The sequence below is a fragment of the Hyla sarda genome, chromosome 4, assembly GCF_029499605.1.
Source record: "Hyla sarda isolate aHylSar1 chromosome 4, aHylSar1.hap1, whole genome shotgun sequence".
NCBI lineage: Eukaryota > Metazoa > Chordata > Amphibia > Anura > Hylidae > Hyla > Hyla sarda.
The window spans coordinates 399,356,675-399,384,450 of NC_079192.1; the positions used below are offsets into that span (position 1 = coordinate 399,356,675).

Consider the following 27,776-nt stretch of genomic DNA (forward strand, 5'->3'; position numbering starts at 1 on the left):
ATTCGTCACGAACTTCTCGGCTCGGCAGTTGATGACTTTTCCTGCATAAATTAGTTCAGCTTTCCGGTGCTCCGGTGGGCTGGAAAAGGTGGATACAGTCCTAGGAGACTCTTTCCTAGGAATTTATCCACTTTTTCCAGCCCACCGGAGCACCTGAAGGCTGAACTAATTTACGCAGGAAAAGTCATCAACTGCCGAGCCGAGAAGTTCGTGACGAATCGAATTTACTGGAAGTTCGCTCATCTCTAGTACTGATAAAAACTTCAGAACACGGCGCAAAAAATGAGACCTCATACCGGCCCGTACGCAGAAAATTAAAAAAGTTATAGGGGTCAGAAGATGACAATTTTAAACGAATAAATTTTCCTGCATGTAGTTATGATTTTTTTCAGAAGTCCGACAAAATCCAACCTATATAAGTAGGGCATCATTTTAATCGTATGAACCTACAGAATAAAGAGAAATTGTCATTTTTACCGAAAAATGTACTGCGTAGAAACGGAAGCCCCCAATGGCATTTTTTCTTCAATTTTGTCGCACAATTAATTTTTTTTTCCGTTTCGCCGTGGATTTTTTTTAGTAAAATGACTGTCATTACAAAGTAGAATTGGTGGTGCAAAAAATAAGCCATCATTTGGAATTTTATGTGCAAAATTGAAAGCGTCATGATTTTTACAAGGTGATGAGGAAAAAATTAAAATGCAAAAACGGAAAAACGCGGAGTCCTTAAGGGGTTAAAACTTATCCTCTATCCAGAGGATAGAGGATAAGTGTCGGATCATTTGGAATCTGGCCACTTGGGACCCCTCGCAGTCTCCAGAACCAAGCCTGTCTCTTACCTCGGAGCGCTCCGACTCTGGTCTCCGGAGTTTCGGCCCACTTCCTCAATTACCGGCCACAGCGATGTCCCACCTCAGCCGGTGATTGGCAAAGAGGGCCGTCAGTCCTTAGACCAGTTAGTCTTGGAAGTGCTGGAAAAAATTAAATGTTATCTTTATTCTGTAGGTCAATATTATTATAACAATACCCAAGTTATATAGGTTTTGGTTTTACTTTTACTACTTTATTTTAATTTTTTTACTTTTTCAAGAAAATAAGTATGCTTAAAATTGCCCTATTCTGACCCCTATATCTTTATTTTTTCACATACAAAGGGCTCCTTTTTTGCGCCATGATCTGTCATGTTTCGTGTTTTATCGGTACCTTTTTTGTTTGGATGGGACTTTTTGATTGCTTTTTTAATCTTCTTTCTGATCTATTCATGCCGTTTGGTATTTTTAAAATATGTTTACGAACATTTCCGGACGCTGCGATACACAATCTGTTTTATTTATTTTTGCTGTTTACATTTTTTATTTATAAAGTGAGAAAATGGTTTGTGGGGGGGGGGGGGGGGGGATGATTTGGCTTTTATATATTGTAATAAACATTAGTGTTTTGTTTTTGTTTTGTTTTTTTGGGCTATTAAAGTCCCTCTAGTGGACGCGATGCATTGTCAATACTGGTCATTATGTAATAAAGGTTCAGTGAGATCTGCTGGGGCGCCCTCTACCAGAAGGTCTCAATGCAGACTGCACAGAGGCATTCGGGAGGCTCTACTAGAGCAACCAATCGCCACCTTGTGATTGTATTGCAGTGGAGGCGATCGGAGTCTTGACTGTTGTGGTACTTGTTAAAGGGGTACTCCGCTGCTCAGCATTTGGAACAAACTGTTGCGAACGCTGGAGCTGCCACCGGGAGCGCATGGCGTATTAGCCCCGCCCCCTCAGGATGTCACACCCCGCCCCCTCAATGCAAGTCTATGGGAGGGGGCGTGACGTCCGTCACGCCCCCTCCCATAGACTTGCATTGAGGGGGCGGGGCTATGACGTCACGAGCTGCCAGCTCCAGCGTTCGGAACAGTTTTTTCCAAACGCTGAGCAGCGGAGTACCCCTTTAAGTCTCCCTCTAGATGCCATGATCACTAGAGGGTTAAGCTGCTGGAATTGGAAGGAATTCCGGTCTTGGCCGTGGTCAGCAAATTATCAAGCTGTAAGATACAGCTGACATCTGCTGCATAGAGAGCGGGGCTTTGCCCACGCAATGTAAAAATACGTATGAGCAGTAAGTAAGGAGTTAATGGTGGAAGAGGTGAAGGGTCAGGGAGGTGCAGGAGAGGGTTAGGGACAGGAAAAGTTGTGGGTTAGATTGAGGAGTAGGAGAGGGTAAGGGATGTGTGACGTAAGGGATGATGAATATTTATAGATCTAATTACAACAGATAATTATATTTTTGTCTAATTAGGGTTTGGATTACTTGGAAATTAAGAGATATGAGACACATGTGACAGCTCTATTACATATATTACCATATATAAACACAATCTTTTTTTTTTTTTTTACAGTTTTGGACTGGAGAATTACAGGAGGAGCCATGCAGTTGTCGTTTAGTCAGCTGACCGTGGACTATTACCCGTATCACAGAGAAGGTTTGTATTTTTTTTAATTTTGTGGTTGGAAAAGCTGAATATTAATCATATAGCAAGTATTAAAATACCTAAAGCGGTCACCAAAAATTTGCTTTTAAAACAGCAGTTGCCTGTTCGTGATCTAAAACAGGCACTGTCATCTGAACAAACTTCAAGCAAATCTAAGAAACTTTGTAATATATCTTAATAGACAAAAATGCTTCTTTCTTCTGCTTTGTCCTGTGTCTGCAAGATAGTCATTACAAATCTAAGGAGAAGGGTGGAGGAGGAAGCTCCGCCCACCAGCTCTGGGAGAACTGCAAATTATAGATCAAACCTGTAGAGCAGAAATCTGCTAAAAAATACCATGTAAATGAATGACAGTTATGCTTTAATGTCAAACATGCATGAAAATCAATATAGATAAATAAGGAATTCCTTATGAGATATGATAGGAGCTGGGATATCGGATACTAAGCAGCACCTTCACCTTCCATTTTTTAGATAGTGTTAGAGTATACATTTCTCCTCTTTTTTAAAGTGTACCTGTCATATCACAGAAAAAAATTATGCTTATATACGTTACTCACTAGGTCTTTAGCTCAGTGTTTTCCAAAGGCTGTCCGGGCATGCTGAAAGTTGTTGTTTTGCAGCAGCTTGAGGCACCCTGGTTGGGAAACACTGGTCTAACTTCTGTATTTGGTTCACAATCCCTCCTTTCTGCTACTCACTCTTTCTGACATACACTACTCAAGAAGGGGCGTGTCCGAGGCAAGCACTGAGCCTGCCCTCCCTTGCCATGCATTCACTTCCTCCCTGAGTCTGCTGTGCTGTGTCTTATCATCCAATCACTGCAGGCTGCTCTGTGATCCCCTCCTTTCATGCTGCAGTCTAGTCCCGCCCTCACTTCCTGGACTTTGTCCCAGTCTGTGCTTCAGCTGGGACAAAGATGATGCAGCAGCCAGACAGGATTATGTTTTGGATGGTATGGGGACCCCTAGTGGTCTTTTTTTAAAAGCCATAATCTCTATAAAAAGAAGAGAATTTTTTTATGAAGTATATGTTTTGCCAAGAGAGATAGATATATAGCTATAGATATATATGTATCTTTATGAAAGATTTTTGACTCTGACAGTGCCCATTTGAATAGAACCTGTCATCAAACCCTATTTTCTAAACTAACTCAGATTATATTCCCTAACTACTTCCAACACCCCTCCTGCCCTTAAAAAAAAAATTCCGAGCTTTAAAAAGCGCTGTATCATACCTTTCCCTTTGCTCACATTGTGTATGCTCCCGGCAGGAGAAAGTGGGCGTTCCCCAGCACTGAAGCCTGTGAGAGCTGTGCCTTACCATGCCCTGCCATGCCCTGCCATGTCCCGCACATTTCCTGCCAGGGCGAGAGGAGACCAAACTAACTGTTTGACTTGTGGCAGGGAACAGTACAGAGCCACCTAGTGGCCGTTTTTTCTATCACATTAAAAACATATAAACGTTGAGAATTTTAACAGCAAGTAAATAGCAAAGTGTCTATAGCAAATAGCAAAGGAACAACATTAAAAGTTTAGTTTGGTGACAGGTACTCTTTAAACTCATGTGCGCTTCTCATGTTCCCAGTTGACAGCTGCAGACACTGGATGCATTATGGAGACGCCACAAAGACGAGATGTACGTGGGCACAGGAGCTGCTTCAGGAGTTTAAGTGTAATGCAGATATGTTAAAGCAAGCCGTAAAAGATCATGGTTCTGGGTCGCCTACAAAATCTGTGCCCAACAAATCCCAGCAGTATGGGCACCCAGGTAAGATTGATAGGGAATTTGTTCCCTTTTGTCTTCTTAAAGGGGTACTCCGCTGCTCAGCATTTGGAAGAAACTGTTCCGAACGCTGGAGGCGGGAGCTCGTGACATCATAGCCCCGCCCCCTCATGATGTCACGCCCCATCCCCTCAATGCAAGTCTATGGGAGGGGACGTGGCTGCTGTCACGCCCCCTCCCATAGACTTGCATTGAGGGGGCGGATGTGATGTCATGAGGTGGCGGGGCTATGACGTCACGAGCTCCCGCCTCCAGCGTTCGGAACAGTTTGTTCCAAACGCTGAGCAGTGGAGTACCCCTTTAAAGGATTAGCTGTGATGCCTTTTTATGTTAAAAGACCATCTGATCATAAGGTGACCTCAGGGTATTCAGGATTTCTGTAGCACCACTGGAGAAATGTAGCTTTTAATGGCGCTCATTGAAATGAATGAGCTGTTGGTGTCATGCTTGGATGTGCTCCATCTGCCGCATTGCTCTTTGCAGCTCTCCGAGCCAACAATGGGAAGGGGTTGACCGGGATTACAGTAACATGGCTGGTTTCTCGCAGTGCCACACCTGTCTGTGGTTTGTGTCTGGTATTGCAGCTCTGTTGAGGTAAATGGCAGCTATGGCGCAGTACGGTTAGGTTCACACTGTGAGTAAACAGTACATCTGTCGTAACCCCATCAAGTAAGGGATTCCAACTTATACCATGGCATAGTGTAGCAGGCCCCATTCTTTTCAATTGGCCGAACGTGGTCATTAGGGCTGTTCTCTCTGGTATATGCTTATTTAGTTATAGAGTTTGGTGCGCTAATGTGTCCCGGTAAATTAGTGTATACCAATGAAATACCAGGGAGAATTCCAGACTCATCTGGCGTTCTTATCGCTTTGAGAACCAAAGGGTTAGGCAGCAAAATCTTGATCCTTTTCTTCCCCAACATTGTTTGTCAGGAGGGGATCAGCAAGTCCCCAAAGACTTAATAATTTTAATAGAGTAAAAAAAAAAAAAAAAAAGACATGGCCACACGCCTACATCTTGCACAGTGATCCTAGGCTTCTCAGCAAAATGTACTAAACTAATAGGTGCTTAGTGTAGATAATGATCATGAAGTGCAAGCCCACTAGCCACGTCACGGCCACCTGTAAGTAGCGGGTCCCTAACATCCCTAGAATGGAGGGGCAAGCTGTGCATAACTAACTTGTCCCCTGACTGGTGAGCAGTTAAGGGGTTAAGAAATATACAGGCAAGGTTTTTTAGCCCCCTCCCCCGCCTGTAAAAACTTGTTGGTAACTATAGTGGTATGTCCCATGGGTGGGGGGGAAGGAGTGCACCAATCAGGGGTTTAATAGTTTGCCGGGCTTTCAGGAGCCCTCCCCTGGGTATTTATTGCTGTGGTGCCTCCCTTCCCCCCTCAATCTGCCCAGGACCCGGAGTTTTGCCCTCCCTCCCTCCCTTTTTGTATCTCTGTTTATTGTAAGTCACAGCTTGGTGGTAAGAAGACGGTGAAAGCGGGGTCAACCCAGGGTAGACCTCCACACAGGACAGTGTGGCAGCACCTCTCGGGTTGGCAAGAAGCCAATCGGTGTCTTTGTTACAGTTAAATTGTTATTTATATAAGTAATTTTATAAATAAAGCTGTGGCCGATCCCCACCCATAAAAAAGTTGAATTGTTGTTGTGTCAGTTATTATTTAATTATTTATTGTAATAAGGGGGAGGGGTAGTTATAGCCTGCTAGGAGCTAATTGGGTCTCAACAGTCTAAAATAGTGCACCGAGCAGCGACCACCTCCGCCTCCACGCCACTACCCACAAAGGGAATGACCCATTGGCAGAGCAGCCCTGGTGCCACCCGACCAGATGCTAGGCCGTGCCACCCCACAGCAACGGCCGCCGCACAGCACCAGTGTGAACAGGTGACAAAACACACTAACCATGTGCTCCCCATAGACTTTAGCTAGTTGGTTGGGTCTGAAGGTACAGCAACACATATCTATGTATGTATAATAATTGAATATATCTGTATGTATAGTCATCTAGTATATCTATGTATGTGTCTAGTTAAGAACGTTTATAAGCTCATTGTACAATGCCTGGTGTTAAAGGGGTACTCCGCCCCTTGGTATCTTATTACCTATCTAAAGGATAGGAGATAAGATGTCTGACCTGCTAGCGTCATGCGCGGCGGGTCCCAGTTGCTATCAGCAGCCAGGGACCCGCCGGTAATGGCGGACATCCGTGATTGTGCGGATGTCCGCCATTAACCCCTCAGATGCTGTGATAAATACAGATCACTGCATCTGCTGCAGTGCAGTACTTTTATATGGATGATCGGATCGCCCGCAGCGCTGCCGCGGGGATCCGATCATCCAGCATGGCGGCCGGAGGTCCCCTCACCTGCCTCCGGCAGTCTCCAGGGGTCTTCTTTTCTGGTCTGAGATCGAGCAGACCAGAGCAGAAGATGACCGATAACACTAATCGGTCCTATGCATAGCACTGAACAGTATTAGCAATCAAATGATTGCTATAAATAGTCCCCCATGGTGACTATTAAAGTGTAAAAAATAAATTACAAAATTTAAAAAATTTGAAAAATCCCCTCCCCAATAAAAATGTAAATCATCAGTTTTTCCCATTTTATCCCCCAAAAAGCGTAAAAAATTTTTTTATAAACATATTTGGTATTGCTGCGTGCATAAAAGTCTGAGCTATCAAAATATATTAATTATCCCGTATGGTGAACGGCGTAAACGTAAAAAATAAAAAAAAAGTCCAAAATTGGTACTTTTTTGTCACATTTTATTCCAAAAAAAAATAAAAAAATGAATAAAAAGTAAAACCTAAGCAAAAGTGGTACCGATAAAAACTACAGATCACGGTGCAAGAAATGAGCCCTCATATCACCTCATATACTGAAAAATTTGAAATTTATAGGTGGTCAAATTAGGGCAATTTCCAACATACTAATTTTGTTAAAATAGTTTTTTTTAAAGCGGTACAATTATAGAAAAGCATATAACATGGGTATCATTTTTAATCGTATTGAACCACAGAATAAAGAAAACATGTCGTTTTTACCATAAAGTGTACAGCATGAGAACAAAACCTTCCAAAATTTGCTAAACTTCGGTTTTCTTTTCAATTTTTCCACATCAATAATATTTTTTGGCTTGTGCCGTCCATTTTATGGTAAAATAAGTGATGTCATTACAAAGTAAAATTGGTGATGTAAAAAAAACAAGCCCTCGTATGGGTCAGTGGATGGAAATAGAAAAGAGGTATGATTTTTAGAAGGCGAGGAGGAAAAAAAAGAAAATGCTAAAATAAAATGGGCCTGGTCCTTAAGGGGTTAAAGATGAAACTTCCCACAGTACAAATCACCAGAGTAAATCCCTATATTGATCCAGTGAGAAATCCTCAGAAGCCTGTAGAATTGGGATTTCAGCTGTGAAGTAAAATACAGGGTTAGAACAGAATAAGTAATGTGATGTATTCAGAAAGTTATTTTACATCTGCATTAAATTCCATATGTAAAATGTTTTCAATGTACCGTATATACTCGAGTATAAGCCGAGTTTTTCAGCACGATTTTTCGTGCTGAAAACACCCCCCTCGGCTTATACTCGAGTGAACTCTCCGCCTGTCAATCCCTTCTCAGTGGTCTTCAACCTGCGGACCTCCAGATGTTGCAAAACTACAACTCCCAGCATGCCCGGACAGCCATCGGTTGAAGACCACTGCGGCCTTCGTCCTCATCCAGACCCCCCTTTAGTTTTCTACTCCCCTTCCCTCGGTGGGAAGGAAGGGTGAGCTGGTCCGGGCCATCTATGCTGCAGGGACCGTCCGTTGGGGAGGGTTAGTCGTTCCGGGCTGTCCATCTTCACCGGGAGGCCCTTTTCTCCGCTCCGGGCCGGCCCCGGACTAGTGACGTTGCCTTGACGACAACGCACAGGCACGTCCCTGCGCATGAACGTCCCTGTGCGTCGTCGTCAAGGCAATGTCACTAGTCCGGGGCCGTCCCGGAACGGAGAATAGGGCCTCCCGGTGAAGATGGACAGCCCGGAACGACTAACCCTCCCCACCGGACGGTTCCTGCAGCATAGATGACCCGGACCAGCTCACCCTTCCTTCCCACCAAGGGGAGGTGAGTAGAAAACTAAAGGGGGGGGGGGGGGGTCTGGATGATGACGAAGGCCCGGCAGTGGTCTTCAACCTGCGGATCTCCAGATGTTTCAAAACTACAACTCCCAGCATGCCCGGACAGCCGATGGCTGTCCGGGCATGCTGGGAGTTGTAGTTTTGCAACATCTGGAGGTCCGCAGGTTGAAGACCACTGATTGAAGGGATTAACAGGAGGTCATGATGAAGGGGGGGGCAGGGTCTGGATGATGACGGGGGTCTGGATGATGACAGGGTGATGTTAATGACGGGGGTCTGGATGATGACCGGGGGGGGGGGGGGGGAATGTATTTCCCACCGTAGGCTTATAATAGAGTCAATAACTTTTGCTGGGTTTTTGGGTTGAAATTAGGGGCCTCGGCTTATATTCAGGTCGGCTTATACTCGAGTATATACGGAAATTTCTAATACAGGGTGTAAATAGATTTTTTTAAAATAAATAAATAAAGCAATATCCATCATCAGTCCATCCATCAATCAATCAATAAATAACTGATCTGTATGGAGATGCGTATATATTGATATTTATGGCCGCTGTAACATTTTCTTTTTCCTTTTTGTCTTTTCAGGGCCTGAATCCAGCAGCAAAAGTTTTTTTTCAATAGAAACATTAGAGCAGCTAAAAGCCAAGCTAATGTCCAGCTCTTTTGTGGTTAGACTCGCTGACTTCAACATCTATCAAGTGAGTGACCTATTATATTGCAAGCATCCTCGCTTTTTATTCTGCTTTTGTATTTTTTTACCTGTATGCTAACATGTACGGTGTCATTTAGCCGATGCCTCTTCCATACAGGTCTATGGAGCGGTAAGTGTTCCGATGTGGTGGATTCACTGTGGGTTTGTGGTATGGATTTCCTATTGCAAATCCAATGTGAACTAAAAGAAAAGCTAATAGAAGTAAAAAAAAAAATAATAATAATTATTGAAAACAAAATATTTTATTATCAATAAAATAATAATAATAATAATAAAAATATAAAAATAAATAAATAAAAAATAAATAAATAAAGAAAATACATAAATAAATAAATACATAAATAAATACATAAATAAATATAATATTATATATATATATATATATATATATATATATATATATATATATATATATATATATAAATATAAATAAAGAAGAGGACAGCAAAGGGCTAGATCCCTTTGTAAGTAACCATCTGGATAACCAATCCAGAATCCCAAATTTGATAAAGTCCAGGTCACAGCATCAAAGTAAAAGACTCCAGATTTAAAGGGGTACTCCGCTGCTCAACGTTTGGAACCAACTGTTGTGAACGCTGAAGCCGATAGCTCGTGACGTCATAGCCCCGCCTACTCATGGTGTCACGCCCCACCCCCTCAATGCAAGTCTATAGACTTGCATTGAGGGGGCGGGTGTGATGTCTTGAGGGGGCTATGACGTTACGAGCTCCCGGCTCCAGCGTTTGGAACAGTTTGTTCCAAACGCTGAGCAGCAGAGTACCCCTTTAAAGTAGAAAGGTGTGATATTTATTGGATCCCCAATGTGCAACGTTTCGGCTTATTATAAGCCGAAATGTTGCACACTGGGGAACCAATAAATTTTACAGCTTTCGCTTTGATGCTGTAACCTGTACTTAAAGGGGTATTCCAGGATAAAACTGGATCAACTGGATCCAAAAAGTTAAAAAGATTTGTAAATTACAGTACTTCTATTAAAAAATCTTAATCCTTTCAACAATGATCAGCTGCTGAAGTTGAGTTGTTTTTCTGTCTGGCAACAGTGCTCTCTGCTGACATCTCTGCTTGTTTCGGGAACTGCACAGAGTAGAAGAGGTTTGCTATGGGGATTTGCTTCTAAACTGGGCAGTTCCCGAGACAGGTGTCATCAGAGAGCACTTAGACAGAAAAGAACAACCTTAACTTCAGCAGCTCATAAGTACTGAAAGGATTAAGATTTTTTAATAGATTTTTTAATTTACAAAACTGTATAACTTTCTGTAGACAGTTGATATATAAAAAAAAAGTTAACCCCTTTAATATATATATATATATATATATATATATATATAGATAGATAAAAATTGGTATTCCAATGGTGCTATTATAAAAATTTAACTAATCCACAAAGTAAACAAGCTAAGTTGATGGGAAAAAAAAAATTTAAAAAATTCACGACTCTAGAAAGTTAGGGATTAAAGGGGTACTCCGCTGCTGCTCAGCATTTGGAACAAACTGTTTCCGAATGCTGGAGCCGGCGCCGGGAGCTCACGATATAATAGCCCAGCCCCCTTGAGGGGGTGGGGCGTGACGTCACGAGGGGTGGAGCTATGATGTCACAGCCGTCACGCCCCCTCCCATAGACGTACATTGAGAGGGCAGGACATGATGTCATGAGGGGGCAGGGCTATGACATCACGAGCTCCCGGCGCCGTGACGTCCAAATGCTGAGCAGTGGAGTACCCCTTTAAATAAAGTAAAAAAAAAATTTGCTACTGCCTGTAGGCCAAAATAGGTAGCATCCATAAGGGGTTAAGTTAAATTTATCATTCGTGAGCGATATATATATATATATATATATATATATATATATATATATATATATATATTATCCCTGAGCGTTTACGTCTAATGTAAAATCTATAGATGCATTTTTCCCTTCCATATCCTATCTGCCCCCCAGCATCCCTCCTCCTCCAAGAATGTAATTTCTAGCAGATGGGATTTATGGATTGCTGGATGATGAGAAGAGACTCCAGAGGAATCCGAGCGCAGAATAGAGACATATGAGATCCTGACAGACGAGGGTCCTGAACGGCTGTCATTTATTTGTATTGCCTCATTCCTCTCTTTATGGAATATTGTATTTGGAGGAGCAGCTTTTTTTCCCATTAAAACAGGGACCCCACATGTCTTTTTAATGCAGAAATCCGTGTTTTCCTTGTCAAAAACAATACGGGCTTTGGCCATATGAATATTCCTTTACTGCTGTGCTCCTCTATGGTCTCACCTTTATTTTTGTGGATTTTTAGTTTATATATTTTGGGTGGGAGAGAAAAAATATGCGCACATGGTTTGAGTTGGTATATGCAATGTTGTTGTTTTTTTTTTTTTCTGTGCATATAATAGATTTTTTAATGTTTGGGTTGGCATTGTATCTATACTGTGTGTGTGTTATTTTTTTGTCTTCCCATTTTTGCAAGTGTGTGTGTCTATCTATCTATCTCCTATCTATCTATCGATCTCATATCTATCTATCTATCTATCTCATATCTATCTATTTCATATCTATCTATCTATCTCATATCTATCTATCTATCTATCTATCTCATATCTATCTATTTCATATCTATCTATCTATCTATCTATCTCATATCTATCTATCTATCTATCTATCTCATATCTATCTATCTATCTCATATCTATCTATCTATCTATCTATCTATCTCATATCTATCTATTTCATATCTATCTATCTATCTATCTATCTATCTAACTATCTATCTCATATCTATCTATCTATCTCATATCTATCTATCTATCTCATATCTATCTATCTATCTATCTCATATCTATCTATCTATCTATCTATCTCTCTCTCTCATATCTATCTATTTCATATCTATCTATCTATCTATCTCATATCTAACTATCTATCTATCTTTCCTATATCTATCTATCTATCTATCTCATATCTATCTATTTCATATCTATCTATCTATCTATCTCATATCTATCTATCTATCTATCTATCTTTCCTATATCTATCTATCTATCTCATATCTATCTATCTATCTCATATCTATCTATCTATCTCATATCTATCTATCTATCTATCTATCTATCTTTCCTATATCTATCTATCTATCTATCTATCTATCTCATATCTATCTATTTCATATCTATCTATCTCATATCTAACTATCTATCTATCTTTCCTATATCTATCTATCTATCTCATATCTATCTATTTCATATCTATCTATCTATCTCATATCTATCTATCTATCTCATATCTATCTATCTATCTATCTATCTCTCTCATATCTATCTATTTCATATCTATCTATCTATCTCATATCTAACTATCTATCTATCTTTCCTATATCTATCTATCTATCTATCTCATATCTATCTATTTCATATCTATCTATCTATCTATCTCATATCTAACTATCTATCTATCTTTCCTATATCTATCTATCTATCTCATATCTATCTATTTCATATCTATCTATCTATCTATCTCATATCTATCTATCTATCTATCTATCTTTCCTATATCTATCTATCTATCTATCTCATATCTATCTATCTATCTCATATCTATCTATCTATCTATCTATCTTTCCTATATCTATCTATCTATCTATCTATCTATCTCATATCTATCTATCTATCTCATATCTATCTATTTCATATCTATCTATCTCATATCTAACTATCTATCTATCTTTCCTATATCTATCTATCTATCTATCTCATATCTATCTATTTCATATCTATCTATCTATCTCATATCTATCTATCTATCTCATATCTATCTATCATATCTATCTATCATATCTATCTATCTATCTATCATATCTATCTATCATATCTATCTATCTATCATATCTATCTATTTATAATCATATCTATCTATCCATCTGTTGTCTAGCTATCTTCTATATATCTATGTGTGTGTGTGTATATTCTGTATATATGCATGATTAATAACTAATAATATATTATTGCTATATATTCTATATTATTATATATTTAAATGTATCAATATTATCATATTTTTCCAAGAAGTAGAAGTAGTTGAACATTATATTTATTGTATAGATCATAAATGTGAACAATACATTTACATGTTGTTTAAAAATTCTCTCAAGAGTTATGATATTTGCATACATACTGTCGTAGTGGATGAAAAGTGTGTACGTCCACCTTCTGAGCTGAGGCTGGAGGACACGCACTCGCCTAAAGCCAGGTCTGTGTATAGTGATCCTCTACTCTTATTGGAGCTGCCATAGAAATAGCTTTCTGGCTGCTTTTCAAGGAAGGAGTAGAGCCTCTGTAGTAACATAGCAGAGAAGACTCCTTCTGAAAGGGAAGTAAAAAAGGGACTTTATTGTCAGCTGCCAGAAGGGGAAGGAGACTGATTTTACTCAAAGCCCTCCCCTAGCAGCACATAGAGGGAAATATGGAAGCAAAAAATTATGAAAAGGGTATTTTTGTCGTGATATGCTATATATAGATAACTCATTTAACAACTTGTGGATGCTGAGAGGTTCAATATGGTAGCGGTTTCTATTTTGAGTATATATATATATATATATATATATATTTTTTTTTTTTTATTATATACAGTTATGGCCGTAAATGTTGGCACCCCTGAAATTTTTCTAGAAAATGAAGTATTTCTCACAGAAAAGGATTGCAGTAACACGTTTTGCTATACACATGTTTATTCCCTTTGTGTGTATTGGAACTAAACCAAAAAAGGGAGGAAAAAAGCAAATTGGACATAATGTCACCAAACTCCAAAAATGGGCTGAACAAAACTATTGGCACCCTTAAAGGGTAGCTCCCACCATCCATTTTTTCTTTTTCTGTCCCTGCCTATTGCCCATCTCTCCCTAACCCCCTCCCTCCCTTTACATTATTTTTTACTATATTAAAATCCCTTTTTGTCTGCCTGGTAGTGTACTCACTACCAGGCAGACTTCCACAGCAGGCGCCACGTCACTGATGCCTGCTGGGGCCGGCACTTCCGCCCTTAGCTCACTATACAGGGTGCCTCCAGCTATTTCACCACTACAACTCCCAGCTTGCCCTGACATCTACTGGCTGTCAGGGCATTCTGGGAGTTGTAGTGGTGAAACAGCTGGAGGCACCCTGTCGTGAAAACAATAACTTTATTAGCGCAGCAGTGCTACTTCGGGAGCAGCAGCGGCGGTGGCGGCGCTCTCCCGAACTCCGCTCCCCACCCCCTATACCTCTAGTGCTGAGCGGCGGCGCTCCCCCGAACCCCGCTTCCCCCACCCCATTTCTCCAGTGGTGAAGACTTACCGGAGGATCAATGAGCTGCCTCCGGACAGGGTAATGGCCTCCGGACAGGGTAACGGGGGTGGGCGGGGCCGCGCGCGAGGCCAGTGGAGCTGGCCAATGCGCGCAGCCCCAGCTATCAGCGTGCTCGCTCTCGCCTGTCTGATTGACAGGCGGGAGCGAGCACCGCAGTGACTGGATTTCGACTCATTGCCAGGCTGAAATGAGTCGAAATCCAGTAGTGACGTCACTGTAGAATGCATTCGGCCACTAGGAGGGCGACCCCTAGTGGCCGAATTTAAAAGTGATTTTAAACTTGTTTAAAATCACTTTTTTTAATTAAAGTATATTAGAGATATGTTGTAGTACTTAAGTACTACAACATATCAATTTTTAGATTTCATGACAGTGCCCACTTAACTTATTATTTGGTTGCACACCCTTTGGAAAAAATAACTGAAATCAGTGGCTTCCTATAACCATCAATAAGCTTCTTACATTGTCCTGCTGGAAGATCCAAGATCTCGGACACAAACTCAGCTTTCTGACATTGGGCTGTACAGTGCGACCCAAAATCCGTTGGTAATCCTCAGATTTCATGATGCCTTGTACACATTCAAGGCCCCCCAGTGCCAGAGTCTTGCTTTTTTATGTCTCTGTGTCAGCAGTGGGGTCCTCCTGGGTCTCCTGCCATAGCGTTTAATTTCATTTAAAGGTCGATGGATAGTTTGCGCTGACACTGATGCTCCCTGAGCCTGCAGGACAGCTTGAATATCTCTGGAACTTGTTTGGGGCTGCTTATCCACCATCCGGACTATCCTGCATTGACACCTTTCAAATTTTTCTCTTCCATCCACGCCCAGGGAGATTAGCTACAGTGCCATGGGTTGCAAACTTCTTGATAATGTTGCGCACTGTGGATTTAGATTTCTGGAGATGGACTTGTACCCTTGAGATTGTTGATATTTTTTCACAATTTTGGTTCTCAAGTCCTCAGACAGTTCTTCTCCTCTTTCTTTTGTCCTTGCTTAGTGTGGCACACACAGACACACAATGCAAAGACTAAGTGAACTTCTCTCCTTTTTATCTGCTTTCAGGTGGGATTTTTATATTGCCCACATCTGTTACTTGCCCCAGGTGAGTTTAAAGGAACATCACATGCTTGAAACAATCTTATTTATCCACAATTTTGAAGGGGTGCCAATAATTTTGTCCCGCCCATTTTTGGAGTTTGTTGACATTATGTCCAATTTGCTTTTTTTCCTCCCTTTTTTTGGTTTAGTTCCAATACACACAAAGGGAATAAACATGTGTATAGCAAAACATGTTACTGCAATCCTTTTCTGTGAGAAATACTTCATTTTCTTTAAAAATTTCAGGGGTGCCAACATTTACGGCCATGACTGTATATATGTAGTGTAGATATATATATACAGTATGTGTATATATATATCTATATCTCTATATATGTAGATATATATAGATATATGTAGAATATATGTATATACTGTGTGTGTGTGTGTGTATGTGTATATATATATATATATATATATATATATATATATATATATATATAAAAAAATTTAATATATATTTATTATTTTCTCAGTTACATTTTCTGACATGAATGTTATAAACGTTTTGTCTTGCAGGTGTCCACAGCCGAACAGTGTCGATCTTCCCCTAAAACTATGATTTCCTGCAATAAGAAGAGCTTGTATCTTCCCCAGGAAATGTCTGCGATTCATATTGAATTTACTGAATATTATTTCCCAGATGGAAAGAATTTCCCCAGTAAGAACGGCTTTTTCTCTGAACAATTTATCGGCAGCCCTGAAGATAACATCAGTATTGGGTTTACGAGTTGTGTCCTGTAGATAGGAGCAAATAGGTTGGAACCTGAAAAAATACATCAGATATACACGATGGCAAAAATGGCGCAACATGCCCCTAGTGTATTAAAATAGTGCAAATTTAGTCCTTACGTCATTCGTATATACACTTTATTTTATTTTATTTTTTTACACATTTACTATTACAATGTTCCTCCAAAAACTCATGTTGTGTTACAGCAGTGGTCTCAAACTGTGGCCCTCCAGATGTTGCAAAACTTCAACTCCCAGCATGCCCGAACAGCCAACGGCTGTAGTTAAAACATCTACTTCCAGAGCTTGCATTATATCAATGTCAACGCGTTTTGAGCCATGCCGCCACGCCACGCCCCCTCCATTCATGTCTATGGGTGGGGGGGCGTGACGGCTACTATGTAGCCGTCACGCCCCCCACCCATAGACATGAATGGAGGGGGCGTGGCGGATGTAGTCACCAATTATGCCCAGATGACTAGGGTGCCGCACCAGAGATCGCTGGGACATCTTATCCCCTATCCTTTGATAAGATGTTTTTCGGTGGAGTACCCTTTAAGGACTCAGCCAATTTGGGCCTTAAGGACTCAGACAATTTTACGTTTTCATTTTTTCCTCCTCGCCTTCAAAAACATCATAACTCTATTATATTTTCATCCACAGACTAGTATGAGGGCTTGTTTTTTGCGCGACCAGTTGTCCGTGGTAATGTCATCACTCACTTTACCATAAAATGTATGGCGCAACCAAAAAAACACTATTTGTGTGGGGAAATGAAAATGAAAACCGCAATTTTGCAAATTTTGGAAGGTTTTGTTTTCACGCCGTACAATTTACAATAAAAAAAAATGACGTGTTCTTTATTCTTTGGGTCAATACGATTACAATGATACCCATGATAACACACTTTTCTATTACTGTTGCGCTTAAAAAAAAAAAAAAGCAAAATGTTTAACCAAATTAGTACTTTTAAAATCCCCCTATTTTGAAGACCTCCCATAGGCTTGCATTGAGGGGTGGAGTGTGACGTTACACCGGGGTGGAGCGCGACGTCACACCGGGGCGGAGCCGTGACGTCACACTGCTCCGTCCCCGTGATTTCCAGAAATCAGACCCGGAGCAAACACGCTCCCGGGACTGATTCTAACGGGGTGCTGCGTGCAAGATCACGAGGGTCCCCAGCGGCGGGACCCCCGCGATCAGGCATCTTATCCCCTATCCTTTTGATAGGGCATAAGATGTCTTAGCACCGGAGTACCCCTTTAAGATTTTCTAATAGGTTTAATGTGCAATGATCGTAAAATCTTAAATTAACCCTAAAATTGTTTTGTTACCCATAGTTCCAAGTCCCAACCTATATGTACAGCTGAACGCCCTGCAGGTGACTGTGGATGAGCGAAGCATTATATGGCTAAACCAATTTATCCTGGACCTGAGGCAGAGCGTGGACCAGTTCATGGCAATGTACATGCTGAACGACAGCTCCAAGTCAGATGAACATATCGATATCAGGGTAGACTGCCTCATGCTGAAGGTAAAACGACACTGTGTCGACTGCGCAAACACTACTGAATAATTCAGCTTCATATTCCGTATGGATCAGCGAATCTAGACATAAATGATAGATAAAAATCATGTATATTTTATAACGCTTCACTGGGCCCGCAGTCAAATCTTTTGTCATGATTTTACAACATTTGGCTTTTTTTTTTTTTCCGGGCTACAGGGACGTCGTATGATGGAGAAGCATGCATGGTAATACAGGAGGCTTCAGATTAAAGGGGTACTCCGCACCTAGACATTTTATCCCCTATCCAAAGGATAGGGGATAAGATGTTAGATCGCCGCGGTCCCGCTGCTGGGGACCCCGGGGATCGCCGCTGCGGCACCGCGCTATCATTACTGCACAGAGCGAGTTCGCTCTGTGCGTAATGACGGGCGATACAGCGGACGGAGCAGCGTGATGTAATGGCTCCGCCCCCTTGTGACATCATGACCCACCCCCTTAATGCAAGTCTATGGCAGCGGACGTGATGACTGCCACGCCCCCTCCCATAGACTTGTATTGAGGGGCTGGGCCGTGACGTCACGAGGGGCGGAGCCGTGACTTAACGATGCTCCGGACCCTGTATTGCCCATCATTACGCGCAGAGCGAACTCGCTCATTGCTGTAATGATAGCGCGGTGCAGCAGCGGGGGGTCCCCAGCAGCGGGACCCCGGCGATCTGACATCTTATCCCCTATCCTTTGGATAGGGGATAAGATGTCTAGGGGTGGAGTACCCCTTTAACAAACTCCCTGCAGAAATGTTGTAATATGAAAGAGTACTTGTGGAATACAGATTTTCTTAAAGACCCCTAAACCAGTGCTTCTTACACCAGTGCCCCCCAGTTGTTGACTGATAACGTTTCGCAGAGCTTTGTTTGGCCGCCCGTATTTACAATTTCAGTAGTCATTTTTGTACTTGTTCTAATATTGATCAATGTCGGCATTGGTTTTAACCACTAGTGAGTCCCAGGTTTGTATGGACACACCAAAGTCCATGGACCTACCTACTGAGCCAATTATTTATTACTAGAATCTATTACTTAAGGGGTATCCCAGTGGAATTTTTTTTTGTAATATCAGCTTGCTCCAGAAAGTTAAACAGATTTGTAAGTTACTTCTATTAAAAAAATCTTAATCCTTTTGTACTTATCAGCTGCTGTATGCTCCAGAGGAAGTTGTGTAGTTCTTTCCAGTCTGACCACAGTGCTCTCTGCTGACACCTCTGTCCATGTCAGGAACTGTTCAGAGTAGAAGCAAATCCCCATAGCAAACCTATCCTGCTCTGGACAGTTCTTGACCAGGACAGAAGTGTCAGTAGAGAGCACTGTGGTATTAATGGAAGGATGAAAAGGGTTATCCAGGAAAAAACTGGCTCCAAAAAGTTAAACAGATTTGTAAATTACTTCTAATAAAAAAATCTTATTCCTTTCAGTACTTATGAGCAGCTAAAGTTGAGTTGTTCTTTTCTAAGTGCTCTCTGACACCTGTCTCGGGAACTGTCCAGAGTAGAAGCAAATCCCCATAGCAAACCTCTTCTACTCTGTGCAGTTCCCGAGACAAGCAGAGATGTCAGCAGAGAGCATAGTTACCAGACAGAAAAGAACAACTCAACTTCAGCAGCTGATAATTATTGGAAGGATTAAGATTTATTAATAGAAGTAATTTACAAATCTGTTCAACTTTCTGGAGACAGTTTATTAAAAAAAAAAAAAAAAAATATATATATATATATATATATATATATATTTTTTTTTTTTTTTTCTACCAGAGTACCCCTTCAAAGAGAAACTGACAACCTGTTCATCCGCACTAAACCCAACATACTGGATTATAGTGCAAGTGAACAGCTTTAAAAAGAGGGGTACTAACAATAATAGGTGAAGTAGTTGCAGAGTTATTGATGTTTATTTACTCCTGTTGTGCTACTGTGCACAATGGAGGCGGGGAGCTGGCTCGCCGTGCTCCCCTGCCTCCTCAATATTCCCCCAATTAGCCCGCCCCTGTAATGAATATGCAAATATTTAATTATCCTGTTTAGGATAAGCACTCTGCTTACTGAGCGCGGCGTAGGAGCCGCTGCCTCGTGGGTGTAGGCAAGCAGCGGCAACTGCGCTCTGCTTAGAGAGCAGAGCGCTCCCCTCCGGCAGGCTCCTAAAGTCCTAGTGATGTGAGAGGGAAACCATTTCCATATCCATCATGGGAGCGGGCAGCGCAGTGAATATACAATCTTGTAGATTGGCAAACCATGGGGGAACAAGTCTATATTATGTTTCAGTAACATTCTTTTTTTTAGGTTAATGTTCCTTTAAACAGAAGGTGGGCCCCCGGAATGATTTCCTCTCACATTGCCCAGGAATCCCCATGTTCTGTCTGGTTTCATACTTGAAGGTTTGGCAGTCTTTTTAAAGGGGTATTCCAGGGGAAAAAAATGTGTTATATCAACTGGCTCCAGAAGGTTAAACAGATTTATAAATTACTTCTATTAAAAAAATCTTAATCCTTTCAATAATTATCAGCTGCTGAAGTTGAGTTGTTCTTTTCTGTCTGACAACAGTGCTCTCTGCTGACATCTCTGCTTGTATCGGGAACTGCACAGAGTAGAAGAGGTTTGCTATGGGGATTTGCTTCTAAACTGGGCGCATCCCGAGACACGTGTCATCAGAGAGCACTTAGACAGAAAAGAATAACTCAACTTCAGCAGCTCGTAAGTACTGAAAGGATTAAGATTTTTTAATAGAAGTAATTTACAAATCTCTGTAACTTTCTGGAGCCAGTTGATATATAAAAAAAAGTTTTTTCCTGGATAACCCCTTTAAGTTGCAAAGCAAAGTTAGAAAAAAACCTATAGGGAAAGCACAACCAACTATAAATGATCTGTAATTCCCATCTTACTTGAAAGAAAGGAGAAGAACCGTGGTCGGATTTTCTTTTTGTGTGTTAATAATACGATAAGAGGATACTCTTATCACTTATCAGTGGTTATAGGTATGGAGGATTGGAAATTGGAAGTGTCACATATGGACTGAGTGGTATCTCAGTAGGCCTTTTGTACTTCTTAAAGGGGTACTCCACTGGAAAACATTTTTGTTTAAATCAACTGGTGCCAGAAAGTTTAACAGATTTTCAAATTACTTCTATTTAAAAATCTTAATCCTTCCAGTACTTATGAGCTGCTGTTATGATCCACAGGAAGTTCTTTTCATTTTGAATTTCCTTTCTGTTTGACCACAGTGCTCTCTGCTGACACCTCTGTCCATGTCAGGAACTGTCCAGAGTAGGAGTAAATCCCCATAGCAAACCTCTCCTTCTCTAGACAGTTCCTGACAAGGACAGAGCTGTCAGCAGAGAGCACTGTGGTCAGGCAGAAAATAAATTCCAAAAGAAAAGAACTTCCTCTGTATTCTACAGCAGCTGATAAGTACTGGAAGGATTAAGATTTTTTTAACAGAAATAATTTACAAATCTGTTTAACTTTCTGGCAGCAGTTGATTAAAAAAAATTGTTTTCCAGTGGAGTACCCCTTTAAGGTTCCCCTAAACAAGCAATACCTGTTGGGTGAACATTTGTTGTCTGACAGCTATATCTCCCGAGAACAGAAATATAGGGTAATTGAAATCCACCAAGCCCGACCATTCTGTTCCTATCGAGGTAGATAGGTGTAGGTACATTAAAGGGGTTATGCACCAAAAGGTGATTTTAGTACATACCTGCCAGAAATGGGTATTTCCTGTTAGATTTTATTCTCTAAACTACACTTCCCATAGTTCCATGCTTGCAAGTATGAGGTCACTTTCCTTCCTTCCACACATCAGCCACCCCACCCATTGAAACACATTGTTTTCTAACCAGAGGGACTACAGCTGTTGCAAAATTGAAGCAGGACTGGCTCCCTCTGATCACCTGAGTATTAAAGGGGTACTCCAGTGATAAACTTTTTTTTTTAAATCAACTGGTGCCAGAAAGGTAAACAGATTTGTAAATTACTTCTATTAAAAAATCTTAATCCTTCCAGTACTTATTAGCTGCTGAATACTACAGCGGAAATTCTTTTCTTTTTGAAACACAGACCTCTCTGCTGACATCATGACCACAGTGCTCTCTGCTGACATCTCTGTCCATTTTAGGAACTGTCCAGAACAGCATATGTTTGCTATGGGGATTTCCTTTTACTCTGGACAGTTCCTAAAATGGATAGAGATGTCAGCAGAGAGCACTGTGCTCATGATGTCAGCAGACAGCTCTGTGTTTCAAACAGAAAATAATTTCCACTGTAGTATTCAGCAGCTAATAAGTTCAGGAAGGATTAAGATTTTTTAATAGACGTAATTTACAAATCTGTTTAACTTTCTGGCACCAGTTCATTTAAAAAAAAAAAAAAAAAAAAAAGTAAAGTTTTTCACCGGAGTACCCCTTTAATGTCAGGTCTCGATGCATTGCAACCTGGGAAATCCCGAGACCTGACTAATTTTGTATGCTGTTAAAAATAAATATTGGGGCGATAATCACATAAGAATTGTGAGAAAACCATCACACACAGGTACAGACACTATATTATGAACTACACTAACTTTACAGCCCCTTTAGCATAGTCAAATAAAAAAATCCTGGAATACCCCTTTAAAGGAAAACGGTCATACTGTTCACCAAAACTAAACCCAATACACTGGGTTATAGTGTGGGTGAACAGGAGTCCGTTGAGTTGTAACTTACTAACATACCTACCTTATGTCCGGAGTTATGTCCCACCGAAAATCCTCTTCTTCTATCTTCACTGAATTGTGCGCTGGAGGCGGGCCCCGACGGCTGTATTTGCATATTCAGCGGCACTGGTTTCCACGTCCTAGTGCTGGTCACGTGAGCGCATGCGCCATGGAGACCAGCACCGATGAATATGCAAATACAGCCGACGGGGCCCGCCTCCAGCGCGCAATTCAGTGAAGATAGAAGAGAATCTATGTTAGTAAGTGACCCCTCAACGGACTCCTGTTCACGCACACTATATTGGGTTTAGTTTGAGTGAACAGGATGACCGTTTTCCTTCAAGGTGGTCCCATTGAATTTGGTGAGTTCAGACAACTTTCTAATGTGCATAGGGGCCTTTAGTATACAGTGATCCCTCAACTTACAATGGCCTCAACATACAATATTTTCACCATACAATGTTTTTTTCTGGACCATTGTAACTTGAAACCAGACTCAACATACAATGCTACAGAAAGTCCAGATCTGTGAAATGTGTCACAACTGGAGGAACTGACTAATCAGAATGGGGCATTTTACTGGTAAATCACCTCTATTACTGAAGTGCATGCACTGACTGGTGTCTGGTAGCGCCCCCTACAGTACAGGGAGGTGTTACATGTTTTGTACTCTTTACCTGTATTACTGAAGCGTATGCACTGACTGGTGTCTGGTAGCGCCCCCTACAGTACAGGGAGGTGTTACATGTTTTGTACTCTTTACCTGTATTACTGAAGCATATGCACTGACTGGTGTCTGGTAGCGCCCCCTACAGTACAGGGAGGTATGACATGTTCTGTACTCTTTACCTGTATTACTGAAGCGTATGCACTGATTGGTGTCTGGTAGCGCCCCCTACAGTACAGGGAGGTATTACATGTCCTGTACTCTTTACCTGTATTACTGAAGCGTATGCACTGACTGGTGTCTGGTAGCGCCCCCTACAGTACAGGGAGGTATTACATGTTCTGTACTACTCTTTACCTGTATTACTGAAGTGCATGCACTGACTGGTGTCTGGTAGCGCCCCCTACAGTACAGGGAGGTATTAAATGTTCTGTACTACTCTTTACCTGTATTACTGAAGCGTATGCACTGACTGGTGTCTGGTAGCGCCCCCTACAGTACAGGGAGGTATTACATGTTCTGTACTACTCTTTACCTGTATTACTGAAGTGCATGCACTGACTGGTGTCTGGTAGCGCCCCCTACAGTACAGGGAGGTATTACATGTTCTGTACTACTCTTTACCTGTATTACTGAAGTGCATGCACTGACTGGTGTCTGGTAGCGCCCCCTACAGTACAGGGAGGTATTACATGTTCTGTACTCTTTACCTGTATTACTGAAGTGCATGCACTGACTGGTGTCTGGTAGCGTCCCCTACAGTACAGGGAGGTATGACATGTTCTGTACTCTTTACCTGTATTACTGAAGTGTATGCACTGACTGGTGTCTGGTAGCGTCCCCTACAGTACAGGGAGGTATTACATGTTCTGTACTCTTTACCTGTATTACTGAAGTGCATGCACTAACTGGTGTCTGGTAGCGCCCCCTACAGTACAGGGAGGTATTACATGTTCTGTACTACTCTTTACCTGTATTACTGAATTGCATGCACTGACTGGTGTCTGGTAGCGCCCCCTACAGTACAGGGAGGTATTACATGTTCTGTACTCTTTACCTGTATTACTGAAGTGTATGCACGGACTGGTGTCTGGTAGCGCCCCCTACAGTACAGGGAGGTATTACATGTTCTGTACTCTTTACCTGTATTACTGAATTGCATGCACTGACTGGTGTCTGGTAGTGCCCCCTACAGTACAGGGAGGTATTACATGTTCTGTACTCTTTACCTGTATTACTGAAGTATATGCACTGACTGAAGTCTGGTAGCGTCCCCTACAGCACAGGGAAGTATTACATGTTCTGTACTCTTTACCTGTATTACTGAATTGCATGCACTGACTGGTGTCTGGTAGCACCCCCTACAGTACAGGGAGGTATTACATGTTCTGTATTCCTTACCTGTGTCAGGGTTAGCTGCTCCTTTGGACACAAAGTAAGGGTGGCTCCATTTGGGACACTGTGTGTACTGTAGAGGACCCTGAAGAAGCTCCTGTCCTCTACATAAACCATTGTTTACCAACCAGAGCGCCTCCAGCTGTTGCAAAACTACAACTCCCAGCATGCCCGGACAGCCAACGGCTGTCCGGGCATGCTGGGAGTTGTTGTTTTGCAACAGCTGGAGGCACCCTAGTTGGGAAACACTGACTTAGACAGTGATTTACAGCTCCCAGCAGATCTTTCTTACTTTTATATGTAAGGACTTGTTACTTTTTCTTTAATCCTCACTTTTTCCTATTTTTTTGGATGACATTTTTGGGGCTTCTGAACCAATTACCAGGTGTCCATAGAGTTCTGGTCTCAACATACAATGGTTTCACCATACAATGGTCATCCTGGAACCAATTAATATTGTAACTTGAGGGACCTCTGTATATATTGCAGCCGATGAGACTGATGTCTTAAACCAGACATTTTTTGGCCATTCTTGTTGACTTCTCCCCCTTATTTCTCCACAGTTCATCATACCTTTACAAACAAAATCCGATTGTCACCATGACCAGCCCACAGCCATCAGTATCCAGACGTCCGAAATGATAGCGAGCAACACCAGGCAGTCTCCAAACTGTAGGCGTTCCGACCTTGAAGCCATATTTCAGGACTTTAAAGAATACCCCTTCTACTCTAAATCCTTCACCTCCTTCCCCAGGTCTGTGGACAGTTTCGACCTCCTGCACCCCATATTCCAGAGGCACGCTTTTGAACAGGACACTAAAATGCACGATGTATACAAGGGATTCATTACACCAAAGCTGGACACCAATGCATTAAAAACTCCTGCTGCTAAGGACATCTGGGTTATACATTTCACACAGTTTTGGGTTGACTATGAAGGGATAAAGAGTGGGAAAGGCAGGCCGGTAAGTTTTGTCGATGCCTTTCCCCTTTCCGTCTGGGTGTGCCAGCCCACGCGTTTCGCCCATTCTCAGAAACAGATTGCCTCGAACTGCGATAATCCAGCCAATCTTTCCAAAAGCGAATCTACAGACTTTGCCGGTCGTATTCAGCGCAAGAAACTTTTGAAACAATATTACAGCACTGAAATGGATGGCCGGAGCACCCCACTACAGAAGTCCCAATCCCTAGACAGCAGCCTATCGTCCAACCCCGTCCGTGAGCCCCCTGAAGCGGACATCCAGGTGCTGGCACACATCCAAAAACACGTCAGCATACAAGTCAATCACTACCAGTATGTTTTCTTACTGCTGCTCCAGGATTCACTAAAGAAACTTATGGACAATCTACTCAAGGACGTGGAGGCCGTGACTGGGAAACCAGCTGAGGAGACCAAGTTGTCCATGGGTGTGCTGCTAAAAAGTGCGGAGGTTTCCCTATTACTGCATCCATTGCCGGAGGAGAATATGTCCCATTGCCCTCTTTCCCGGGAAGGTAGCCCTATAGTGGATAATAAAGAAACTCTTCCACCCGATGGTTCTCAAGATGTCAGCGTTGGTAATGTCTCTATCGATTTACTCATGGACTCAGTCAGTGGTGACTCTGGAGCAGTACTAGAACCTAAAAAGATGGATTTGCCAGAGACTTTAATGACAAAGTCACCCAGCGACACTGACATTTTGAGAAGGTCGCCCAGTTTGGAAAGAGCCTCTGATAGGGCGTCGCTGAAAGCAGAAGACGGGGCTTTGTGTCAGGTTATTAATGTTAATGGCCTTAATGATGGCGGCCACTTTAGTAGTGATGACAGCATCTCCATCCCAGTCAAAGATCTGGAGGAAACCTTTGGAAGCTTCCAATCCTCTGACACTGAGTCTATTATAGATAATCCTCTCATGAGTGCCCATTTTTTAGAGTCGCAGAAGAAGCAAACTGACACCAGGTAAGGACCCTACTTGCTTATTATCATGATCCGCATGAATCCTATTTTCTTTTGCAATGTCCCCGATTTTTAAAGTGAAGTCCTCATATAAGGTACTAAGGTCCTCTTATCGGTGTTCAATATAATCTATTTGGGATGTCTTGATACTGGTATCGCTATTGGCAATGGTACTGGAAATTTGCACAAGTACTTGTGTATATACCTGCAGATTGCCCAGGGCGTTATGTGATCAGTAGGTAGAGAGACCTAGTTTCCTCCAATAGGCCCTCTCCATAAAAAATGTAATTAAAATCCCTCTCGCCTGTCCTACGTTTTCATGCTGAGGCCTCTTCGCTGTGTCATCAGGTGAGGAGTAGGATCTGCCGCATGATAAAATGATATAATTCCATAGCGCGGCAGGTCCAGCACCTCCCCGGCTTGCAGGAAAAGGTACGGTACCAGTAAAAGAGCAAAGGATGTTAAAGGGGTACTCCGGTGGAATTTTTTTTTTTTTTAAATCAACTGGTGCCAGAAAGTTAAACAGATTTGTAAATTACTTTAAATTACAGATTTATCCTTCCAATACATTTTAGCAGCTGTATGCTACAGAGGAAATTCTTTGCTTTTTGAATTTATTTTTTGTCTTGTCCACAGTGCTCTCTGCTGACACCTGATGCCTGTATCAGGAACTGTCCAGAGCAGGAGAAAATCCCCATAGCAAACCTATGCTGCTCTGGACAGTTCCTGACACAGACAGAGGTGTCAGCAGAGAGCAATATGGACAAGACAAAAAAAGAGAAATTCAAAAAGCAAAGAATTTCCTCTGTAGCATACGGCTGCTAAAAAGTAGTGGAAGGATAAAGATTTTTTTATAATAGAAGTACTATACAAATCTGTTTAACTTTCTGGCACCAGTTCAGTTTAAAAAAAAAGATTTCCACCGGAGTACCCCTTTAAGGCCTCAGTGCAGGAGCGGAGGGAAGGTTGGATTTTTATTATTTTCTTCTTGAGGGGACTTATTGGGGGAAACTAATAGGAACATCTACCTAAAAAGGAGGTTTCCTACCTACCCGACTAAGTAAGTACTGGGGGGGCTTTTACTTAAAAGAGGAGGATCCTCTACCTACCCACATACTGTAGGCCTTAAAGGGGTATTGCAGTCAAAAACATCTTATCCCCTAGCCAAAGGATAGGGGATAAGATATCTGATCGCGGGGGGGCCCGAAGTAACATCACGCCACCTTGTGATGTCA

At 41.8% G+C, this 27,776-nt stretch overlaps 1 protein-coding gene and 1 long non-coding RNA gene across 5 annotated transcripts in view; one reads left to right on the forward strand and one right to left on the reverse strand.

The window, feature by feature from the left end:
• The window catches only part of BLTP3B (bridge-like lipid transfer protein family member 3B), a 154,509-nt gene that overhangs the window by 96,981 nt on the left and 29,752 nt on the right, over window positions 1-27,776 (forward strand). For 3 of the 4 annotated variants that reach the window (XM_056517317.1, XM_056517319.1, XM_056517318.1), the window contains 6 exons: window positions 2,384-2,467; window positions 4,064-4,246; window positions 8,991-9,103; window positions 16,083-16,224; window positions 17,636-17,829; window positions 25,169-26,544. In XM_056517317.1, coding sequence (XP_056373292.1) covers window positions 2,384-2,467; window positions 4,064-4,246; window positions 8,991-9,103; window positions 16,083-16,224; window positions 17,636-17,829; window positions 25,169-26,544 — 2,092 coding nt within the window. The remainder of the gene's footprint in view (window positions 1-2,383; window positions 2,468-4,063; window positions 4,247-8,990; window positions 9,104-16,082; window positions 16,225-17,635; window positions 17,830-25,168; window positions 26,545-27,776) is intronic. The other variant, XM_056517321.1, reaches the window with a different exon arrangement.
• The window catches only part of LOC130267467 (uncharacterized), a 48,411-nt gene continuing 27,699 nt past the window's right edge, over window positions 7,065-27,776 (reverse strand). The window contains exons 2-4 of the long non-coding RNA XR_008843202.1: window positions 13,298-13,485; window positions 9,165-9,309; window positions 7,065-7,687 (exon numbers count right to left, since the gene is read on the reverse strand). This is a non-coding gene — a long non-coding RNA (uncharacterized LOC130267467). The remainder of the gene's footprint in view (window positions 7,688-9,164; window positions 9,310-13,297; window positions 13,486-27,776) is intronic.